The sequence below is a fragment of the Danaus plexippus genome, chromosome 20 (genome assembly GCF_018135715.1).
Source record: "Danaus plexippus chromosome 20, MEX_DaPlex, whole genome shotgun sequence".
In the NCBI taxonomy this organism is placed as follows: Eukaryota; Metazoa; Arthropoda; class Insecta; order Lepidoptera; family Nymphalidae; genus Danaus; species Danaus plexippus.
The window spans coordinates 5,330,075-5,354,826 of NC_083550.1; the positions used below are offsets into that span (position 1 = coordinate 5,330,075).

General features: G+C 31.7%; 2 protein-coding genes across 4 annotated transcripts in view; one reads left to right on the forward strand and one right to left on the reverse strand.

Moving 5' to 3' along the window:
• Nucleotides 1-24,752, forward strand: part of LOC116774139 (UDP-glucosyltransferase 2-like) — a 217,049-nt gene that overhangs the window by 126,124 nt on the left and 66,173 nt on the right. Inside the window, exon 1 of one of the 2 annotated variants that reach the window (XM_061523762.1) lies at nucleotides 17,802-17,816. The exons of the other annotated variant lie outside the window; for it this stretch is intronic. The gene's annotated coding sequence lies outside the window, so the exon portion shown is untranslated. Of the gene's footprint in view, nucleotides 1-17,801; nucleotides 17,817-24,752 lie in introns of those variants that run through there. 2 annotated transcript variants of the gene reach the window in all.
• Nucleotides 17,952-24,490, reverse strand: LOC133318720 (apyrase-like). 2 transcript variants are annotated; one of them, XM_061523756.1, is made up of 11 exons: nucleotides 24,251-24,490; nucleotides 22,506-22,728; nucleotides 22,015-22,212; nucleotides 21,807-21,937; nucleotides 21,577-21,724; nucleotides 21,273-21,399; nucleotides 21,040-21,194; nucleotides 20,420-20,510; nucleotides 20,200-20,346; nucleotides 19,536-19,702; nucleotides 17,952-18,670 (listed from the first exon to the last, which is right to left on the reverse strand). In XM_061523756.1, exons 2-11 carry the CDS (start codon nucleotides 22,530-22,532, stop codon nucleotides 18,530-18,532), a joined length of 1,332 nt encoding a protein of 443 aa, XP_061379740.1. In that variant the 5' UTR covers nucleotides 22,533-22,728; nucleotides 24,251-24,490; the 3' UTR covers nucleotides 17,952-18,529. The 2 variants fall into 2 exon arrangements, with proteins under 2 accessions (XP_061379740.1, XP_061379739.1); XM_061523755.1 differs by lacking the exon at nucleotides 24,251-24,490 and adding an exon at nucleotides 23,976-24,208.

The window sequence follows — 24,752 nt, forward strand, 5'->3', positions numbered from 1 at the left end:
AAAAAATTTCGCAAATATCTTTCCTACATGTATTTTTTTTTGCATTTCAAAGATCAAGCGCCCTTAATGGAAAACCCTATATATATAGAGACATATATAATATTGCGTATTTTAAATATATATTATAATACATACAAAGTGACAAACATCAATACATACCTTATCTCATTTTCAGATATGATTAAAATTTAGTTTTATCTCTTTTGAAAGATAAATTAAAACCATTTTAAAACTACTCCGGCTTTGATAATCCGGTAATGTGAACCATTAATTTGATAAAATCTCCGCTGGAGGATAATGAATCCAGCTCTTTACCTAGTTCGTTATAAAACAAAAGAAAAATATTTTCATTATTAAAACATGTTATTTATGCTTATATATATCTTTGTTAAAAATTCAGAATTAATGTATTTAGAAAATTCGAGTGTGTTCTTTTTATTTGATAAAAAAAATATTTTATTTAGAAACTAAAAGATTGAGGAACTGTTTTTTTTTAATTTAGTAATGATTATCTTACCATATGGTTAATATCTTATTGGTATGAACCCCAAACTGAGCCCTTCTTTTAAAAGCTCGAAAGTCGAAGAACTGGCTTCAAATTACAATTCTAAATTTATTGGACTTAAATTAGGGTATTACTAAACGTTCTAATCTTATCTAATAAAAGTATCTTGACATACTATTAGGAAATTTATGGTTTGTAATCTTGATAATAAAAAGTTAGTAAAATAGTTCATACACATACAGCAAGTGCAATAAAAGATAAGATTAAAATAAGTTAATTGCTATGCTTTGAATATGTACTAGTTCTCGTTAGCATTGATCTGTTCTACACTGTCATTTTACCTGATAACAATTCTTAATTAAGAAGAATAACGAGTTTTAGAAAAGAAATACTAATATTTTTGAATGTATTGTGCGTTTTTTATTATTTTAAACTACATACTCCCGACGTTCGGATTACTTTACAACCGTGATCACGGTGAGACGAGATGAAAATGTCTGTCAGTTGGTCTTGTTATTTCTCATCTAGTTGTCATCTCGCTGTCTTAGTTTTATTTAAAATGAATACTGTGAAATGCTTAGACATCATTGGAGTAGAAAAATATTATAATTTATATAAACGGCATTATTATAAAATTAATCTTTAAAAAAATCTTCATATATTAAATGTTTTTTGTAAATATATGTTTATACAATCACCATTATTGTTATAGCTTCAAAAAATAGTCAATTTTAATTTAATAACTCAACCATTTTATAAACCACTTTAATGTAAATTAGATTACAATATAAAATAAAAATTACGAGCTATTACACATTATATTAAACGTTAGTGTAAGCCACACAGACATACTTGATATTAATAGCATGCAAATACTTTGATACCTTTGATTTATTTCATTCAACCTAACGAATGTTCATTTTTATAAAGAAAAAATTGTTTATATTAGAAAAAAAAAATTATATTAATATTTAAATTATCTTGATATCAACTGATTTTTATTCTTGTTTGGGATTCGAAATTTAGTGTTCTATATAGGGAAATGTTCAACATGACATGATAAATTTCTTAGTAAAAGAAATATTATTTATGTAAAAACTTAATTTGTTTTGTGAGACCTAAAATATTTTGTTTTTTTATCATATTGCGTTCGATAATTTCGTAAAATTTTTCTCACTTTTACACAAAGAGAGGAATAATTATATTATTATTTAATGAAAAAATAAAAAATATCTCCTTATTTAATGGTAAAGATGCACCAAATAAAAAGATATATCTGAGGCAATCTTCAAATATATGTCTTTTTATGCGAACAGGACGTGACATGCCTGTCACACGTCAGGTGCCAACGTTAGACTTGTTAAGCGACTAGTGCATAAATGACGTAAAAGCAGACAGAGCAGACGTATCGTGTCTATAAAGAGCACGCTCCCAATCTCACTAGGTGAAAACAAGGTCTATTCGCACGATTAGTTTACCACATAGTGTCCGAATTTAGTTTAAATGACTGTTTGCACACAAGTAAAGTATTGCATATTATATTTCCACGAACATTTTGAAACAATACCATAAGTGGAGAGGGGTGCATTTTAAGATGAGATGATCTTTACCGTCTTCTTAATAAACTAACATTCCATTATTAGCTATGTCGGTGACTCTCGTTCTTCTACGTATCTCCTAATTTCTGATTCGATTCCGTAGAGAAACTCCGAGCATAACTTTCTCCATAGCTTTTTGAGCGACTCTGAATCTATTCATAAGTACTTTGGTGAAGCACCACGTTTAGAATCCATGTGTCATCACTGGCAACACGTACTTATAAATACCTCCGTCTTAAGGTATTGAGTTATTTTGGACGAAAAGACGTTACGGAGCATCCCAAACGCTGCCCATCCAAGCTGGATTCAGCTATTGACCTCTTTCTCGAAGTTCGACCTTCCTAACTGGACTGTCGTAGGTATACATACGCGTCAACAACTTTAAGTACCGAGTTCTCAACCATTACAGGGGTAGGTGCAACATGGACGTTAGACATGAATTTCGTCTTGCCCATGTTCATTGTATGACCCACCTTTTGGGAGACTCGATTCAGGCCTTCGAGCATCGTACTGAGTTCATCGACTTTGCCATGACTACTATATCGTAATCTTGGCATTATAAAATTTTTATGTAGCGTATTAGAAGACTGTCTTTAGGTTAATATTTAAGTTGACCATTTCTTTACACAATTATTAAACTCATATTAAGATTTTTAATGAGATTTATTTAATATAACATCACATTGTTTCTCTACAAATTATTACATCATACTTAGTTATCATTAGTGGTTGTAAAATAGATTTAAATTAAAAAAATATCAATATTAAAAACACAATTAACCAAGAAATGTTGATGGTATGATGTTGTTATAATATTAATATAAAAAAGCAGCAACAAATCAGATTCCATAAAAAAACACATATTTATTATAAATAATCTATTGATTTTACAATCAATGTAACTGTTTGTCAACAAATAATAACAGGATAAAATTACTCCGTAAAGTAGTGAAAATAACGTAGCTATAAAATTCATTGCCTTGTAAAAGTTCGTGTCAAAAACGTCAAACTATGTGTAACAGGGGTAAAACATTTATTACCTGATACATAACGAAAAAAATTGTAGTAAGCCTTAAATGTGATTAATGCAACACGTTTTCGTCATTTTCTTTGTATGGCTTTTTAAAAAGTTTTTCATGACTTTTCACTTCCAAAGTGTATAAACCTTGCGTGATGTTTGACAATAAGTAATTTTAAGAGAGTATGAATTTTACGAACTTATTTAGATAGTTAGATAGATTTTTTATAGAATAATTATGATTGTATTGAGGGGAATCGCTTGTCGTGGTTATTTGTTATGCAAGTTTTAAATGAAGGCAGCGATAGAACAAATCTAGTCCCCAAAAGAACTAAAAGTGTGAAATCAGAAGATTTCTATAAGGATGGACGAATTCTATATACGCTATCCCGCTATAAAAGTAACAAAAGCCAGTTGCGACTCATAACTTGAGCAGTAAAATTTCACTGAAAAGAAAAGTTATTGATGTAAACAAATTTTCGTATTTAAACTGTTAAATGGTATTAGGTATGAAAAAAATAATACTTAGATTCTGTTCATCATTGATATTGGAAGAATAAAAAAATATATATTATGAAACAAATGTCTTTAAATAAAAAATTGCGATAACAATCGGTGATAAGCATTCAGTATATTTTTTTTTTGCATGGAATGCTTTATTTATAACCAGCACTTATTTTATGTAAAACTGCAACGCTTTGAAATATTGATGTTATTAGTCTAATCTACAAAATCAGAAATATATTAATCGTTTAAAAACTTTTGTCACTTTTTTGTTTGGAAATAGATGTAAACTTTTATTACAAAAAAAATTATTTAAAAAATATGTTGTCTTCACTTATCAGTACCATTATTTCTTTTTATTTTTAGAGAGTTTTAATTAAATAATTATAAAAATAAAATAACAATTTCATGTTTGAGAATAAAATATTTATAACATATAAGAATAAAAAATTCGGAATGTCCAAATAATCACAGTTCATCGTTGTTTTAATATAATAATGAAGTATACGGAAGATGGAAGAACTCATCTCAAGAATCTTTATTTGGTTATAACTAACAGTCGGATCTTATAAAGGAAACGGCATTAACGTCCAACGTAGGCGATGTTTATAAAACTTTTGTTTAAATGAAAATCTTTAAAGAATAAATCATAAATGCTGTTTGCTTTTGACACGTTGTCGATAGAATTGATGGATTAGAATGATTTTCATCAAAATGTCCGATTGAATAATAGTAAAAAGTTTTACAGACAAGTGAACTATTTAAAATATTATTATCATGTTGTTTCTACAATTCATAATATCCTGATTGAGATTCATGTTTTCCGCAATACAATATGTTAATTTGAATTAATTATTATTGAACAACTTAAGTGGAAATAATTACAGAGGTTTTCTAATTTTGATCTAATATCTCTATGAAATTTCTATTCTAGATACCAATTAAGAGTATTATTAATTTACAATTATTAGTATACATAAACGTCATGACTATGGCTCATCATATACTGGTCAGACATAGATCATGATATGACTATAGTCGCTGACATTACAAATACACGAATGTTGTAGTATGTAATTTGTGAGCACACAAAAGAACAGCCAGACCATTACATTCCTTTTTACAAACAAGAAATATACACACAACTACAGTATAAAATTACCTACAATAATAACAATTTATATATTAAGAATATTAAAAATTATATCATAGCAACCAAGCTGTAAACTTAATTAATTACACCGCAAAGTAAACATCAGCAGTCCCAATGAAATATTAAAACAGAAATGTGACAGAAAATAACAGAAATACTAACAGCTTTGTGTTTTTAAAATGAAAGAAAAATTCTCAGAAGTCTCTCGGAATAGTAACAGATGTTCCATTATCATTAATATCGTATTACTGTGACTTTGCTTTAAAAAATCTTATTTGAATAATTTTAGCGAAAAGAGAATGTAGATTTTGTTTGTTAATATAATACACTAATGTCGTTAATACTCAATGGAAGAAATGAAGTCTCGAAACCGGTTTTTCAAATAATTAAGGATACAAAAGGAACTAATTGCTTTAATCACTTTGTCCGGATCTCACTGAATATGAAAATGCTCATTAAGGGGTTTTCATATCTAGTTAAGAGACTATCTAAAATTCTAAATACATATTACTTAAGTGTTATCACTTGCGAGTATATTAAATTGTAATAGGTTAAATAAATGAATTTCCATTATATTCTAACCAACCAAATAATTAATTCAGTTCTTAAAAAATTAAGTATAATATTTGCTATAATTACTTTTCATTGACACTTTTATTGAGGTTTATAGTAAAACTGATTATAGATTATATTATTATAATCAGTAATTTAATGTAGTGCAGGACGTTCTCAGGCAAGGTGGAGTGGCGATTTGCGCAAGATGGCTGGCAGGAGCTGGATGCGAGTAGCCGAAAATAGATCTCAGTGGCGTGCAATTGGAGAGGCCTATGTTCAGCAGTGGACCAGTATAGGCTGATGATGATGATGAAGTAATTTAATGTGTGATTTCAACTTTTAGAATATTATTTAACTTTATCAAAAAAAAAGAATTAAAACAAACAGTATTTTTGAATTGTATACAGGGGTAACAAGAACTCGGTTAATAAGTGTGACACTGAATTTGGAGATTTTAATAAATGTCTCTTATTCCTACTTAATTACAGGCTTTGAAAGGACTTTGAAAAATGAAACAACTTAATAAAGACAAGAACATTTCTTCCTTTGCTTAAGAATTACAGAATCTGTTTTTAACCATTGACATAAAATATTAAGAGATTATTAAATTAAAAAAAATATTCACCTTTTTTTTAATAAGATAATATAAATAAGAAAATAAGATAGACACAGATACATTATTATTCAAAGTTTTGGTCTATCTATTATAAATCTATATGAAATATTTCTTATTACTTATGACATAGTTTAAATAAAAGTAAATAAATAATACACGTACATCGAATATATAATATTAAATCATTTCGTTTGATAAAACTGTCTTTAGCAGACTCTCATTTCCACATCCCATAAACACGATTATTGCAATCTATTTGGAAGCGTCGTCGATAATAAAAATATAAAATCTGTCATAGACATTCTCATCTTGTCTGCGCGTAGTAAAAAAACACTCAGAACGTCAGATTCATAAAATTATTGAAATTTAAAGAAAATCTGACGAAACTAAAAGGAAATTTTAATCTCTACGTAATTTTGACTGTATTAAGAACAGAAAATCAAAAATAAATTATAAGTACTTTTAAGTATAATAAATATTTTTAAGTACTTTTTACTGATTGAAGTTACTAACGATTCGGTTTAATAAGTATATATTATTAAGATATTTATAGTATCAGATTATAATGAAAATTTAAAATGAAATACAATACTTTTTCAAACAGTTTCCGACTCAAATTCCGACTCAAAAAAATTCAAATAGTTTTTTTAATAACTATACCTATGAGATTATTCTCAATCATAAGTATTTGAATCAATAATTATAAGTAGAAATATTTTAACTTTAAAAATTTACGATAATTTATTTATGTTTCAATTAATCGAAATAGTATAATACCTATTACAAATTGTGACACAATTTTTCTACGACGTACTGGGTATTTGAATGATTTTTCAATCCATTAAATAATTATGTTTTAATAAAATGTTTAAACTATTTAGCAAAAAAAAATGTTGAAATTTAACCGAATAGGTAGCTCCCTCTGTGACGTCACTGTGCATATTCCATTCAAATTTATTGGCGCCAATCCTCTCACAGAACGTTTTTATTACCACGCCTGAACAGCTGTTGTGATTGTTATTTAAAAAACAACTATTTAAATTATTCCACAGCGAAAACATAAACTTTTTGATGTGCACAATTACGTCTCACTAATGACATCACGATTTTTATACGATACGATAGTTTTTGTTCACGACTTCGTCCGCGTAAATTTCAGAATTAGTTATATATAGCTTTTACCCGTGACTTCGTCCGCATTGGATTGTTTTTTTGTATAGTAGTATGAAAAAACCTGAGCTGTACTTTTTTGTACGTATGTTTGAATTGTGCCGAGATGGGATGAGGCCATAATAAGTGTGTTTGTCATAGGTTAGGTTACTGCAATACATTTTTACATACGATGTTTTTTGTTTTTCCTTCCTTGGCCAGAGAAGTGATTTTTCCCGTGGGAATGCATTGTTTTCCCGCGGTCAAAAGTAACTCATGTCCTTTCTCAAGTCTCAAACTATCTCCTTACCAAATTTCATTTAAATCTGTTCAGTAGTTAAGGCGTAAAAGCGATCGGCCCACCTGAATTTTCCCATGGGAATGCGTTAGTTTCCCGAGCTAAAAAGTAGCCTATGTCCTTTCTCGAGTATCAAAATATCTCCATACCAAATTTTGTGCAAATTGGTTCAGTAGTTTAGGCGTGATTGAGTAACAGACAGATAAACAGACAGACAGACAGACAGAGTTACTTTCGCATTTATAATATTAGTATGGATTGGACCACTTTTATTTATTTATTTAATTTGAAAAAATTAGATTTTATCTTAATTCATGTGAATCAAAGAATTTATTAAATGAACTTTATATGCCAAATTATTTTCATGCTAATACACAATTATGACACAATTTTTTTATTTTTGTTAATAATAATTGAAAGAAAATTAAATAACATAGGAATTAATTGTGATAAATTCTTTTAAGACATTCAGAATAAAATTATATATATAAATTTTATTGATGTTCAAAACATAATGCATTTACATACATCTTCTAAAATTATTGCGTCAATGTATTTTTTAATAATCTTAAGAACAGGGAGTGAACAAAAGGGATTATAAAAAAGCACTCTCTGAATTTGAAATAAATTTTAATCTATATGCCACAACAGGCGCTATTCGTACAATATGGATCTCATTGTCTTACTTACAAGCGCTTTGTTTCTACTTAATGCTACGTAACTTAGTTGATATAGAGAATATAGTATAAAAATAAATAATACACTTTAAAAGATTCAGAAATAAAATATATATTATATTTACACGTTATCAATATCAATACATATTAAAAAATAAAAAACAAAGTCTCTCGCCGCGTTTGTCTGTCTGTCTGTTCGCGATAAACGGAAAAACTACTACACCTATTATCAAACAGTTATAACCACCCGATAACGTAATTCTCGAGGAAGGTTTTAGTATATAATTTGTTAAGCTTTTGTATATACTTGTGTGTACATTAACGATGTTTGTTTAAGATGTCGGGAAAATATGAGCCGTCTGAGAACTTTTAACGAAAACGCTGCCTGAAGTCTTTGCGATATACCAAAATAATATGTGGTGGAATGGGTATTTTATATAGGTTTACAGGTCCGTACGAAGCCGGGTTGGTTCCTAGTTACATATATATCGCGCCGAGAGGCTTGTCGTATCAAAAATTTTCCTTTTCGTGTTTTCGTTGAAATTGTTTTCAAATAACCCACTTCACTGATGTAAATAATTTTAGTAAAACATCAGGTGATTAGTTTTATTCAATTACCCACAATTATAATACAGAATTTACTTAAATTTACAGAATTATAATACACAATTATAATACAGAAGTCCAAGCATTATCGTACTGAATTCATTCTACATTGGTCGCTCTTAAGAGCCACAGTAGCAGAATATCTGCTATACAACTCTTAACATTCTTTGTAAGAATTTGTTAGCAATAAACAAGTATCCATTGAGTAAAGACTATCTTTGCTTCAAAATGGGAACCCGTCCATCGTCATTGGTACTGAACGCCCAAACTCGAAAGCCTTTTAAAGGACTAGGGTCTTGGCCTCGGTTCCACGTGGATCCCCTACCTCTCACAAATATATTAACAAATTTAGTATTGTAACAAGTGACACTCGAAACTCGACATTCTCACATTTTGACAATTATCTGATGTTAATTGGAAATGTAATTAACTCGTAACGTGAAATAACATTGATCTCTCTTGAAACATCAAATTCAGCCCGATGTTACTTTCATAAGGATTTGCTTACGTTACTTAAATACTATTTTATGAAAAAAATCTTTTATAATCTTTTCTAAGTATTCTAAGTATTCACTATTGTTACATATTTAGTGAAAATATCAGATTTATATTATATTTCAATTGTATACCTAAGAATAATGATGGCTTTTATGAAGTTCACTGCTCTTAAATTATTTTAATACGGGTAATAGATAATGGAGAAGAATATCTTAACCTCAGCTTAGTTTTTGGTGAAGTGAAGTAAACTTTTTGTCATAGTTTAACTTGATTACAGCCTTCGTATGGTTGAGCTTTTAAATATATTATAGAATTTTCTAAATAAAAGTTAAGACAATAATAAAGTAAAACAATCAAATAGGTTGTATAATAGTCAGCATAGATGTTAAATACTAAAGCTATAATATTATTATATTTATATAATTTTTTTATAAAAAATAACCCACAATCAGTGTATGTTTTACTTCATCAGTGAAAACGTTTTTTCCCTTTTTATGTCCTTAAATTACTAATATTTAAATATTTTTTTCTTATTCAATATAATTAGTACTAATTTATTCATGATTAACATAATAATATATTTATACTGAGACGGTAGGGTAGCTATAATAGCATTAGAAAACCGTCCGTATACGATTTCAAGAAAGTCATACAAAGCCTGCATGTGTAGATGCAATTTTATTTTATACTATTCATTAATACTTTGTCCATAGTTACGATTGTTATATGCATTATATCTTCATTGATAAACTCTGCTTAATTATTTTAATATACTGTTGAAGCAATTCAATTTTTTTTTGATTATTATTCGTATATAATTTTATTTTGTAAGCGCTTTTGTTTTGAAACCAAAGTAATGAAGCCGTGTGTGTATTAGTGTACATTAAAAAGCAGAAATTAATACCAATTATATCGATTTTTATGAGCTGCTTTAGTGTGCGCTTTACGAGATGTAAATTATTTTAAAAACTTCAGAACTTACTATCAATTGGAAAGTTTCTATAGCTCATAAGATTTCAAAGTTATATACCAGGTGTTTCTTCTGCAGTAACGTCAAATTTTAAAAATGTATTCTACTTATTGTATGCTCTATTAAAATAAACAAAACTGAAACAAAATTATTAAAAGAAAACAATTTCCTTCGCAAAAATATGACGAATTTTTTTTTTTACTGAAATAAAAGTTTACAACGTATTTCGCCCAAGACAAAGAGGTCACACTCTTGTTATAAGCTTGCATAGGATTGTTTAAAAGCAATATGGCTGATGAGTAACAGTGATGCTGCCCGCGACGGCAATCTTTTTGAAGTTTTTCTTTTCTATTTACATCATCTAAATTCTAGAAAAAAATGCCTTTAAAATCGTCCGAGAGCCATTAATATTTAGAACAGTCACATAAAACATAAGGCAAAAGCATCCAAATATATATTATGAGCGTACAAAATTCTCTTTAATAGTGGCGTTGTACTACGAAAGAGATAAGCAAACTTTATCGCTCCATGTATTCAAATACAAGCTTAGTTATTTTGAAAACCATTAGAAATGAATTAAAATAAAATATTAAGTTATTATCAACTGAATAAAGCAATAGTGGATAATAATCTTGAATTACAAGCTTTTTAACAGTTAATATTTGTGTTAATGTTAGCAATATCACAATTTATGGCTCTGTTTTATGAGGTCTATTTATTTTAGAATAATTTAGCCTAGCTGTTGTCAAGTAATTACAGTTCAAACATGGGTTGGCTTGACCGGGGCAGTACCATACTCTCACGAAGGTTCGGCGTGAAGTAGTCTTGCGTTTCGTCAAATGAGTGAGAGAGCCGCTTGCCCTTTCTTTTTGCAACCTTTCCTCTCTCGGGATTTGATGTGTGCAATGAACTTCTCTACAGCATCAGCCCAAGTATATTTTGAGGTGTCGAGGGTATTTCATACGCATGGGGAGACAGGGACACCCTGCAACTGCGGGATGGATCCGGGTCTCTTGCATACCAGGTGCCAGTGACACACAAAACTCGACAGATAAAGGGCAATGCCATTTTACAGGATGATAATTTCACCATCAGCATCCTTCTATCATGCCCTTCACCTCAAGGACAGTAACGCATCCGCAACACCATGTTGCAGGAGTCGATGGGCGATGGTAACTACTTCCCATAAGGTAGGCTGTCTGCTCGTTTGACCCCTTTACGAAAAAAAACTAATTTTATTTATTACTCTCCCATAATAAACAAAGATGTCACTTGTCATTATTTAGCAAATCCAATTGAGTTTTAAATTATTAAATCAAGAATCTGTAGTCTATATGAACATGTTTCCGAATCTTGTGGTTCTTTTACGTCTGCACTATTTACAATAATCATAAACCAATGTCCCATATTTAGATGGATTATATGAAATTTAAATGCTCCTCACTAGTGACTTCCTTAATAATTTCTTTCTCCATACAAATGATTCGGACTAGATATTTATTCTATTAACCTCTGTCACACATCAATTTAGCCTTCCTTCCTCAAAAACTTAATATAATTAGTAACTTGTAAAAGCCTTATCACATTTTTGGCTTCTGGGTCTAAATGTGTGTAATGCGTATGCATAGTGTTTACAATTCTAATAAGATATTTTTTTAGACATTTACAACCTTTACTGCACTATATATTCTGACATTGGTTTTGTTTTATATGATGAAAACCATAATTACATCCTGTATATGATATTAAAATTATGACATAAATTTATACCATTTTTGTGACATAGATTCAATATTATACGACGATAATCCAAATAAAATATTCCTATGAATATTTTGCATTTAAAATCATTACGTCTGACAAAACTGTCTCCGACAGATTAATTTCGTTTTTCTTTAAAGAAGATTATTGAAATTTGGAAGCATCGGATGAAAATAAAACGTAAAATCTGTCACAGACATTCCCATCTCTTCTGAGAAAGGGTTAAAAAACTACAGTACTTGATTCACGACAAAATGATTGCAAGCAGAATAGTCGTACAGAAATTGAATTTCTTCTTAATTTTAATAATTTTTTTGTAATATTGGAACTGAATATGCACCAATATTAGTAAAACTAAATTATTATTATATTACAGTTTTCCTTGCTAAATGTAATCGTATATGTCGGCTCGCGATTGGAGTATGGGCGAGCTATGTGGCTCTGAAGTCTCACGGTTGAGAGAATTATCCTCCATTTTATAGTACTTATTAAAATAAGTAGATGATTCAGGCGGATCCCTTGACCACAATTATGAGTTGTGAACAGGACGGCTGCCGAACCACCACTGGCTCATCGACGATTAGCACTGCTTATATAGGAGCCGTCCCCTCCCTTCACAACTCACCTGATTCACTGATTGGTGGATGAAGTCTGAGTCGTTTTACTTCTAAATAAAACTAAAATTATTATTTACAATCAAAAGTTATTTAACGAAACCAACAAATCAGTTGAGTAATAATTAGTATTATTTTAATTATTACATATTTATCATTAACGCCGACACGGCCATTCTGCACAAAGGTCGCCCTCGACCTATTAAAAAATCTATTCAACAAAATTTGGAGGTTCCTCTGCTCAGCTGCTCAACTTTGCTTCTAAAATCTTGAAACCGGCTTTCCTCAGTAAAATTTATTTAAGTCATATTGTTGGAGGTCCCTGTCCTCAAAAAAATCTATTTAACCCATAATTTTGGAGGCCCCTGTCCTCAACGAAATTTATACAACCCATGATTTTGGAGGCCCCTGTCCTCAACAAAATTTATACAACCCATGATTTAAATTTATACAACCTATGATTTTGGAGGCCTCTGTCCTCAACAAAATCTATACAAAACATTATTTTGGAGGCCCCTGTCCTCAACAAAATCTATACAAAACATTATTTTGGAGGCCCCTGTCCTCAACAAAATCTATACAAAACATTATTTTGGAGGCCCCTGTCCTCAACAAAATCTATACAACCAATGATTTTGCAGGCCCCTGTCCTCAACAAAATCTATACAACCCATTATTTTGGAGGCCCCTGTCCTCAACAAAATCTATACAACTCATGATTTTGGAGGACCCTGTCCTCAACAAAATTTAAAAGCGTAAAACTGCAAACATTTAATCTTTTGATGAATTGATAGAATTAGTATTTTGTGTGAAACTTTGATCACCAACTTCTACGCAACTTCTACTCGAGTTAAGCTTGATCCAACAACTGACAAACCTTCCAACGCCGACACGGAACCCTGTAATTATAGCATTTTCATCTGGTATTGGAGATAACCGCAGTTGTTCGTGAGAAACCCTTTTTTTTTTCTATTCCAACTATCTCAATTTGATATCGATCGTTAGGCAATATATTTTTTTTTTGATTTCATATGCATCAGGGTATTTAAGATCTAATCCAACTTCACCCTTTTCCAATCTTATAACTTTAACCTTTCCTTTACTTTAGCCTTTCCTTTGTCCAACCTTAATTTATCTTGAGTTCTCCTAACGTTAATTTTCTTCTTAATGTAATCATCGAGTTGACTTCAATTTACTATCCCTTCAATTTACTATCCTTTCATCTTCGTTTATTAACGTAAGTAGTTCTACAGGTACTGCGCACTGTCTTCCAGTTAAAGCTTTTATTGGACATACATTCGTAGTTTTGTGCTTAGTGCAATTAATTGCCAATTCGAGAGAATTCAAACCTTTCTTCCAATCCTTAGTTCCGTAGTTTCAATCCTTAGTTCCGTAGTTCCGTATAATCGTTAACCCATTTTTGATTACTTCCATTACACGTTCAATTTGTCCATTAGTGCGACTTACGCCAGGAGCTATGTAATGTTGATAAATACCATGAAATTTACAAAATTCAAATTCGACATTTAAAAGCTGTATCTTGATCACTAATTATTTGTCTAGGTGTCCTAAATAACGAAAACACGTATTCCAGTGCACGAAGCGCCATGGTTGCTGTCTTATTAGTTGCGTAAGTCAAGGTTACATATTTTGTATAAGCATCGATTATTACGATTACACATTCATTTTTATCATGTTTCTTAGTAAGGCGCCCCGTCGCATCTATGTGAATCATATCAAATGGGATAGATTTCTTCTCAATAGGATACATTTGTATCTGTTTGGCTCCTGATCATCTTTTGCTCGTTTTGCAAATGGCACAATTATCAATAAATCGCCTTACAGTTGTGGACATTTCAAGAAACCAATAAATTTCACGAATTTTTGACAAGTGTTTTCTCTTACCCGAAGTATTCCAGAGCAGTATGATAGCAATTAATAATGCTCCACTGATATTATTTGGGAACTACTTGCTTCCATTTTTTGGATCCTGGTTCTTCATTCTGGTATTTACGCTCCAATTCTGGTATTTACGCTCCAAAACAAGGTCATGAAGACGGTAAGCGGTCATCATGTCGCCACTTCCAAATTTTTAATTAACACACAAGATCAGCATCACGTCGCTGTTCGTCCTTAAGTCGTGGATCTATGTTTTGAATTAAGTTAATACACATAATACGATTTCTGCTGAAAAAATCTTGTCGATATTCAATTTTGAAATTGTAATGTTTAAAAAAAACCACCACCTGTGAATTCTTGGTAAAAGTTCATTGAGATGAAGATTTTATGTCATTACAGTCAGTAACTATACTAAAATATCTTCCATAAAGGTACTGTCTGAAGTGTTTTTACGGAGTGTACCATTGCAAGAGCTTCTAATTCATAAGCATGGTAGTGACTTTCTGGAATCGTTATTCTCATACTCGTACATGCTATTTGATATTGCTTACCCTCGTTTATTTGGATAAGGATAGCGCCAAGACCTGTACTGCTTGCATCTGCATATAGTTCGTTTAGTCAATCTTCCTTAAAAATGGTTAGTATTGGTGCCGAGGTTAGACGCCAAACTACATCAAGTCTGGTATTTCCACATTCAGCTGTCATTTCGAATTTATCATCCTTCTTGGTCAAATTATAAAGTGGTAATACACTTTCGGAAAACGATGGTATAAAACGTATAAAGTAACCTGTTAATCCACAAAATTGACGTACTTACCTAACACGGGCTGGCACAGGAGACCTCTAGAGCGCTTCGACCCCTCTCGGACCCGTGCGCACAACACCATTTGATATCAGGTCACCGAGACAATTAATTGCTGCTCTAAAGAAGGAACACCTTCGAACAAAACAGCCAAAACCCCGTCGAGAGCTTGCAAACCCTCTGACATTTTATCAAGACATCATCCATATAGACCAAAATATTATCCAGTAACAACCGCAGAGCAGTCATGACGGCCCGTTGGAACAGTGGCGAAGCGCCAGTTAACCCAAAAGGCATTCCCGTATATTCGTAGAGTCTATCCAGGGCAATGAAAGCTTGATAGAAATAGTGTTTTCATTAAGTTCACTGTTACCCGTGCACATCCTATCCTCGCCACTCCCTTTCCTGACGAGAACCACAGGACTTTCGAAATTAAAAGCACTTTCTCGGATCACACCACTGGCAATTAAATCTTCAATAATAGTTTCAACCCTCCTTCGCTCATAGTTTCAACCCTCCTTCGCTCCATTGGTGCCATCCTATAAGGTCGTCTTGATACCACTCCAAGTGGGTCCCTGAGTTGTATGTGTAAACCTCCTGACCCCACTTTGGCTTTTGGTATTCCGGTAGCAAATGTAGCACAGTATTTGGCCAAAAGACCCTACAACTTCCTAATCTCCGCCTCGTTGGCCAAATCGGTGTCAATATCTGGAAAGGGTATTTCAAAAGTTAACACTGTATCAATAGTAGAATGTCTTACCACAGCAGCACCCTCCTCCGTAATGAGCACAGTCAGTCCTGTTCCTCCAACCAAATCTGCACCAACAAAACGTCACAAAGAGTTTCATGATCTTAAACATTGCACAAAGTCTTGACCCGTTGACACGACAATATTGGAACGCTCCCCCTGCCCACCCCTTGAACATCAATAGACATTACTCTCGTTTTCATGGAAAGAAAGAGCCCAGCGACCGTCTTACCAAAAACCGGGAAGCACCGCTGTCGTAGAATGTCACGCAGTTAAAGTTACCCACGCTTATATTCATTGGAGTCAACGTTCCGCTATGTTCCCTTAATAAGTCGACCTTGTTTGAAACTTCACTAACCTTTTCCGAAACATGTAGATTCTACATACCCAATTTTGCCACGGTAACTGCACGTGGTTTTGGATCCTTCCGATCTGTCGAAACTAGAACTTGAACTCAACAATGGTTGTGAATCACTCACAATATCGGTTATTTTGTTACAGTTTGTCTGAATATGCCCAGCTTTTTCACACTTGACACAAGACGAAGCCGCAAGTATTCATTATCTACACAGCCAATTACCGCTTCAACAGCATCCTTCTCCTTATCGCTGTTTATTACACGTTTCCAGATCTGCCACGCCTTTGTTATGGGTTTAACTGGATGCTGGATGCGCTGTGTCCAACCTGAAATTCTAAGTTTTAATATGTTATTAGAGTATCTCGCTTCAGGTTCAAATGTTTGTATTAAAGCTTTTCGCGTGTCCTTCGACACTGATGGCTTGACAGGCCATGTATCCCCAATGGTTTTAGCTCAGCCTTCTAACAATCCAGCTATTTTGGTACAAATTTCAGAGTCACTTATATTCCAGTGATTTTTTGCAACATGGAGCACCAGTCCCTTATAGGCACGTTCCCGTCTGGTTTAAACGATGCGATATAGATGTCACTTAACCTTGGCCTTTCTTGAAATCAAATTGAAAAGTAAACCTGAAAGGAAATCGTCATTTGTTTGCATACTGGCCTGTTGTTGTTTAGATAATGTTTCCAGAAGGCTGATCAGTGCCCGAAAGGTATCCGAGTTCTTTGGCACATTTCCTCCTTTTGCGTGAGAGGATGGACCTGCTGGATCCATCCCACTTCTGATGTCGGCTCGCGATTGGAGTATGGGCGAGCTATGTGGCTCTGAAGTCTCACGGTTGAGAGAATTATCCTCCATTTTATAGTACTTATTAAAATAAGTAGATGATTCAGGCGGATCCCTTGACCACAATTATGAGTTGTGAACAGGACGGCTGCCGAACCACCACTGGCTCATCGACGATTAGCACTGCTTATATAGGAGCCGTCCCCTCCCTTCACAACTCACCTGATTCACTGATTGGTGGATGAAGTCTGAGTCGTTTTACTTCTAAATAAAACTAAAATTATTATTTACAATCAAAAGTTATTTAACGAAACCAACAAATCAGTTGAGTAATAATTAGTATTATTTTAATTATTACATATTTATCATTAACGCCGACATATAAAATTACCGTAAATCAGTTTTTATTATTCCGAATGAAATATTATTGCCTGTAGATAATAGTATCTGAATGATATTTTTAAACTCTGATTACGCAATAAGACTTTATTTAAATCTCACTTAACGTAAGGTTACTTAAGTTTTTGATTGGAATTACACTTAAAAGTTAAATTTATATTTTTTTCACATTTGATAGTAGAAAATTACAGAAGACTAAAATAGGTTACACTGTCATATTCAAAAACGTATGTGTAATTTTCATGAAAGCACATTGTGGTAGCAATTTTTATGAACGTAAAGTGGGTAATAAATTATAAACATTAAACCATGTGATCATCCGAATACTATGTATGAAAAACCTATATTACGTGCCTTAAAGTGGATCACAAAATAATTTTTTCTAATATTTCAATTTTCCATAACCAAAGTATGAGTGATAAATAAAAACAAATGTATCCCATTTAAAATTAAGTTTAATTCTATGTTACAATATGAAAACCGCCATATTCAAACAATGTGGCTCTCATTGTGTTCTAAGAAAGCTCTTTGTTCCAACTTAATATTCCATGGAACGGTTAAATACCACAAGGTATACGACAGTGAATTTAATTATTAAATACAGCAATACTGTAACTGTTATTAAATTTCATAAATCTATTTGAGGTAATTATTTAATAATTATGCAATGATCCTATCTCGAACTTGCAACTAAACAGACATTCTCTCATCGTCTATTTACTATATAAACTATACGATCATTGATAATAAATTGAACATTACATAAAATTCATTTTATTATAACCTTAAAACAAATAGTTTTGCTATTGCTTGACCTTAAAGGCCTTCAAAATCAGGCTGAAGTTTCAAAGCTAACAAACTTCTGTAAGTAAGTTGTATGAGGATCGAAGTGCCAACAACATAGCTTCGTTTATGACATTCATTGCGCATATAAATAATCTTCATCGCTGGTTTTTTATATAAGAAGTATGACACAAAAGACATTTTACTATAATTGAGGGAGAATTCTATTAATTCAGTTCTCTAAACAGGGATCTTTTATCAGTATCCGTCCGTCCAAGTCCTTCATGATCGGCGACTGATGCCGTACGTAACGTAACAGTATGTCGTAATCCACACCCAACACTTCTACGTTTTGACGATTATTTGATATCATCTGTAAAAAAAAAATATCATACGTAACAGCAAATTTTTCTGTTACACTAACTATTTTTTTTTTTACACGTATTACTGAAAAGAAATATAATTAGTGACAGATATGTACAAGTTATAACTAATACGAGTCTCATGAAGTACGTATTACGAATATTAAAAAATTTATCGGCAAAAAAAAAGGATTTTATTAAATTTAGTTCCCATAGATATTTATTTTACGGCTAATAGTTAACCGAGCAATATCTTCAACTTAGCCCGCTTTAAAGCAAACGTTAAACCGTTGTTTAACTTGTTTAATTTCATTGCACCGTTTACTTTCGTACTTTAAATATTTTAACTGGTTTTCTGCTCAAAGGAAATTTCTACACATAACTCAATATCACTAATTAGTTGTGTAAAGTTCCAAGTTTCTCGACATATATACCGACATATATTTTTTTAATATGAAAAAGATATATGTATATTAAAACAACTTTTTTTTAAGCTTCATTGTAAATGTATTTTTAATAATCTCAGGTTAACTTAAATATATTATTTTAAGGACATTTCTCGTTATTTCGTTATATATACTTTCTTTCAGTTCATTTATGCAACTGAAGGTTCTTCCATATTCAGTGACTATATATTTTTTTACTACCAACTATCACCTCAATTAATGTAATAATATTGGCTTTATAACCGTTTCAGAAAATTTTTGGGATGAAGCCTAAATAATATGCTTCTCGTATTCTTAATGGTTTATAATCCAAATATTCGGACATATCAAATTATTATGCAGTTTCCAAACGAACTGGCATTCCTTAAAATTGTGCCGTCACATTAAAACTATAACGAATGTTTCATAAAGAGACCAAATGGTAACTCACGCTAAATCCATCGCCACCACCTCCGATGAAAGATTGTGAAACGACTTTGTAATATTTGTTCGGAACCAGAGGCGCGTATGTTGGTATATCACAATAATTACACCTTATTGTAGCATTTACAACTCTATTGTTAACGGGACGGGCTCCATCAAATATAACTCGCATACCTGTCACAAAACAATTGCTATTTTAGTATAAGAGATTGATCTCACGAAAATAGTATTTCAGTCACATTATCATAGAATATTTAATCATCATCATCATCATCATCATCATCATCATCAGCCTATCAGAGCCCACTGCTGAGCACAGGCCTCTTCTCGCATGGAGAAAGTTAGAGAAGAAGCACGCTTGCTCAAGACGGGTTGGCGATTTCAATCTTATAATTTGAAATTATAAGACCAGGTTTCCTCACGATGTTTTCCTTCACCGTTTGTCAGTGGTGACTAAATACTCTTAGAAAGTACATATGACTCGGAAAAGATCACATTGGTACTTGCCAGGTTTCGAACCCGCGCCCTCACGTATGACAGGCAGTCCTTTAACCTCCAGGCCACCAGGACATACATAGAATATTTAATACTTGACGAATAAAAAATTATATGTCCTAAAAATTAAAAAAAGTCATACTCCTAGGGGCTCGTCTGTAATATTTTATACACACCTGATACTTGAACCATCCTAGCTCCGGGCCACGGATTATTAGACACGGCGTACTCCAACATTTCCTTCACATGATCACCTCTCAGATCAAATATTTCTACATTATTCTCAAACGGAGTTGAGAGAAGTATCCTTTCAAATGTCACATCTGAAATCGATATTAATTTTCAATGACTATAAAGTGGACAATATGTAAAATTTTGATAAAGAAAAATATTTACTTCCGCTCTCGACGTCCGAACGGATACCGCCAGTGTTAACGACGCAGAAATTCGCCTCGTTCCACTTTCTGTTTCCTGATTTAACTACAGTCTAAAAAAAAAATTATAAATTATTTCATTTGTAATTTAGCCTACATATCGATAAGCATTAATACTATATAAAAACTGCGGAGACTAAATAGGTGAATAACGATTAAATCTTCATATTTAAAAAAAGCATTTTCAAAAAGTATTAGTATTAAAGCAATGTAATAAAATACACGAAAACCTCAAAAAAATATTATATATCATTTCTAAGATTTAATAGTATATCGTTGAAGTCGCTTTGTTTTGCCTTTGCTTTTCTTATTTATGCTTGCTATAGTTGCTAATACTTTAAACCGTGTTTATATCTTTGCATTAAGCGCTCCGACTTTTATTAAAGACTTCTTATTTACACTTCTAAAAACCATGGAATTATATGAAAAAAGTTATATTGTTTTAAGTTGAACCTTCAAACTTAATTTTTATTCATGACTGGAAGGGTACAGTTCAGAAAACTATATTTTAAACTATTCACACTGATAATAATTTTATAATTCACAGCCCACGTCAGCTAGGAATAAAACTATGCTACTTACTTCGTGCATAAAAGCATCGCAAATGAAACTACCAAGATTGCATTCTCCGCAATTACATCTTGAGGACATGTGGACTTTAGAGACTCCAATCAATTCAGTTGCTTGTTCAGTTATAACTGGCAGATACTCATTAATCTTTTCTAAGACGTCAGGAGCTGTCGTGAAACACAAATTATGAATCTATAATTTGTACAAAAGATTTAATATTTTTTACTAACAAATAAATATTTCACCTGGAAGAACATTGTTGCCTATATAATGAGGATCACCAACCCAACTGATAAGATCTCCGTTATCATTGAAATTAAGTTTAATTTCTCCTAAAAATGCTGTATGAGCTCCAGCTTGAACGATCAATACCTGAAAGAAGTTCCTACTTTAAAATAATAAACATTTTTTACCTTAGACCCCTTTTACAAATAACTCCATAAAAATAATTTTAAGAAATACGACCAAAACCTTTTAAAACAATCTATTTTTGAAACAGATTTAAAAAAAATATTTAAAACTTCTTATAATATGAACATGTTTTCTTACAGATCTTGCTGCCTGTTCTACCACAACGGGATAAGGTCCCAATGGAGTCCAAGTAGAACCTTCTGGAGGGTCACTGTTTGATAGAAGTGTATGACTATGGCCTCCGACAATTATGTCTATATGAGGACCAGCATTAAGGGCTATTTTACTGAAATCAGTACGTAATATCGTTGAAACTAACCTCACTACAACACAAATTTATAAATAATCTTATTTTTAATTTGTTGTACCGATCTATATCTATCCCACAGTGTGATAGAACCACAATGATATTTATTCCTTGCTCGTTTAACTTTTCAGCTTCTCGTCTAACAGCTTCAACTTCGTCCGTAAACTTTAAATTTCCTGTACTTGCGAGTTCCTGAAAATTTTAGTTTTGCATACTTAGATTTTCTTCCATTGAAAAATTTCGAGTTTAATTTTTGTAAAATAACTTACGTCAGTACTCGATATTATAACACCTATTATACCAATCTTCCGACCTCCCTTTTCGACTACAATGCTAGGCTTGTACAGTCCTTGTATCGTTGGTTCATCGTCGTCGATAATATTAGCGGTAACAACTTGAGATTTGAGATGTTGAAGGTATGGAACGACACCTTCAATACCATTATCAAACTCATGATTTCCTAACACCTATGAAGATAGATATTTGGTAGATATTATGTACAAAATTCGCAAAATATTTTACAATTGTATATAAACCACAAATACTTGTATCAAGGAAATGTGACTTCGTTAATAATAACTATAAAAAAATATATATATATATATATAAAAAATACCTAAAATTACATTTTTTTCTTATACATACTTAAATTCACAGTAATATATGTATATCCTCAACGCGACTAGAACGAGTGTATACGAAAATCTTTGTTACATATTTTAAATGTATCCTTTGATAGATGTTAGATATCATCGCTTACATGAGCATCGTGATGGATCATGTTCATAAAATCCTGAGTGACATTCCATCTCAATAAATTATACCAGATAGTTCCTTGAAAAGAGTCGCCTCCGTTTAATACTAAAGACTCTGGATTCCTCTCGAGTCCATCTCTGATAAGGGTTGCGAGTCGAGCGAATCCTCCGATACAAGGAGCTGCTGTCGGATTGCAGACAGATCCAGATGGACTAGTTTCTACGAATCTAATAACGAGTAAAATTAACATATATTTAAATTTACGCAGAAGCCACATTTGTAGATTAGAAATAGTATAGTATAGGTTATATAAAAAATATATTTCCGATCTTTTTGTTTTACATATATGTACTGTTGGGTAAAAAGGTGTAATTTTTAAACGATTTCGATCGATTTCGAATCTCTCCAATATATACACTTAGAATATTTAACAATAATATTATAATATATTTCTTTGAAACAATAACAAAATTAAAAATTATATACCTATGTATAGTAATTTACAAACATATATACATAAGTATATGGGCGCGTTTGTGGATTTCGAAGTCTATTGGTTATATTCACATAGTTATATAGATTTACTTTAACTTTAAATACATGGTTATAAAAGCTTATTGTTGATCACAATTATTGTTATAACTAAAACGAAATCTATTTTTTTTTAAACAACTATCATTTTTTCATCATGGAATATTTGGCCAATATCAACATTTTAATATATTGGACGAATTATCGGAACTATCTTTGAATTTGGTTATAAATGTGACTGTTCCGCTCAATAGTGAACAATACGGTGAAGTGACGACCGCTGAAGAATATAGAACTTTCAAGAAATAAATACAAGCATATTTATATTACAAGAAACGAAGTTAATTTAAAATTATGTTGGAATATACTGAAATAAGTGACGTTAGTGTTGTTAGTGATGCCGATGGCTCTTTCTTTAGAAATAATAAATCGTATTGAATGTTTTTAAAAAGGCAAATATTCTGAGCGGTGATTCATTATATCCAGTATATTAATTGAAAACACATTGTTATCTGAAACTCTTTCGGTTTGAATGTAAATCAAATCAAAACATTGAAATCTGTGTTATTTTTCTTAAACTGTAAATCATCAGGAATGGAACACAAGAATAGTCCGAGCACACTACTCCGACATATTAAGATCGCTTACGATAATTATACTATCACGCGTGTTCTTTGTATCATTATAATGTTATTTACACGATTGTGATCTTTTTAATGATCAATTTTTATAATTAAGACAATATATTTTTTATTAAACATGTGTCTACATACAATTTAATTTCTGTAACATAGAAAATAAGCAATTTAGACTATCCAACAAATAAAATAGTCTGGAAACTGTTGATTAACTATTCATTTATTTATAAAAAGTTTCAAATTTCAAACATTACATAACAGACGAGAGTCAATAGGAACATTGTTTCACTTAGGAATAACATTACCTTGCATGAAAGTCATTATAATGAATAATGTTTAACTCGTAAAACTTTTCACCGCGTACAGAAATTCCGCACAACAACAATACACACAGAGCGTACATTTCAATAGAAAATTTTAAATGTTTTAACACTTTAAGAGGCCACGATCTTATCTAGATAAGATATTAACGCGATATTTTCTCGTGCTGTACTATTGTAAATGATAAATCATGTAATATAGATCAAGACGAAAATATATTGTTAGAAAAAAATATGTTAAAACAAAATAAGTATGTAACCTGTTGGTCTTAATTAAAATGTAAAAGAGAAGGGACGAAGTTTTTGTGCCTTATTTTAGTCGGACCATATAATATTGTTGAGAACCGGTTTTGAAAATCAAAAACCAGTTAGTTTATAATACACGTATTTATTCATAATTCTTCGTCACGTCACTTATTATGTTATATCACTTCACAGATATGATTAGAAAAACAAACACGGTTTTTAGCCAAGTCATTATCCTTCACTGTTCAGGCAATACTCATTTCTCCGAACGATTGGATGAAAATGGTTTAAATCTTGGCACGGCCGCCTTTTATTTAGAGTGGAAACATTCTTAAAACTACTGACATTAATACTTCTAATTTTTTTATTAGTAAAGGGAGCAAACGAGCAAACAGCCTAAACGATTGGAATTAGTTGAGGTGAGGGTTATTTTTAGAACTGAGAGTCGAGTTTTGTGTGTTGCTGGCACGGGGTATGGCAGAGCCCCGGACCCAATCCGGAGTTGCACGGTTGCAG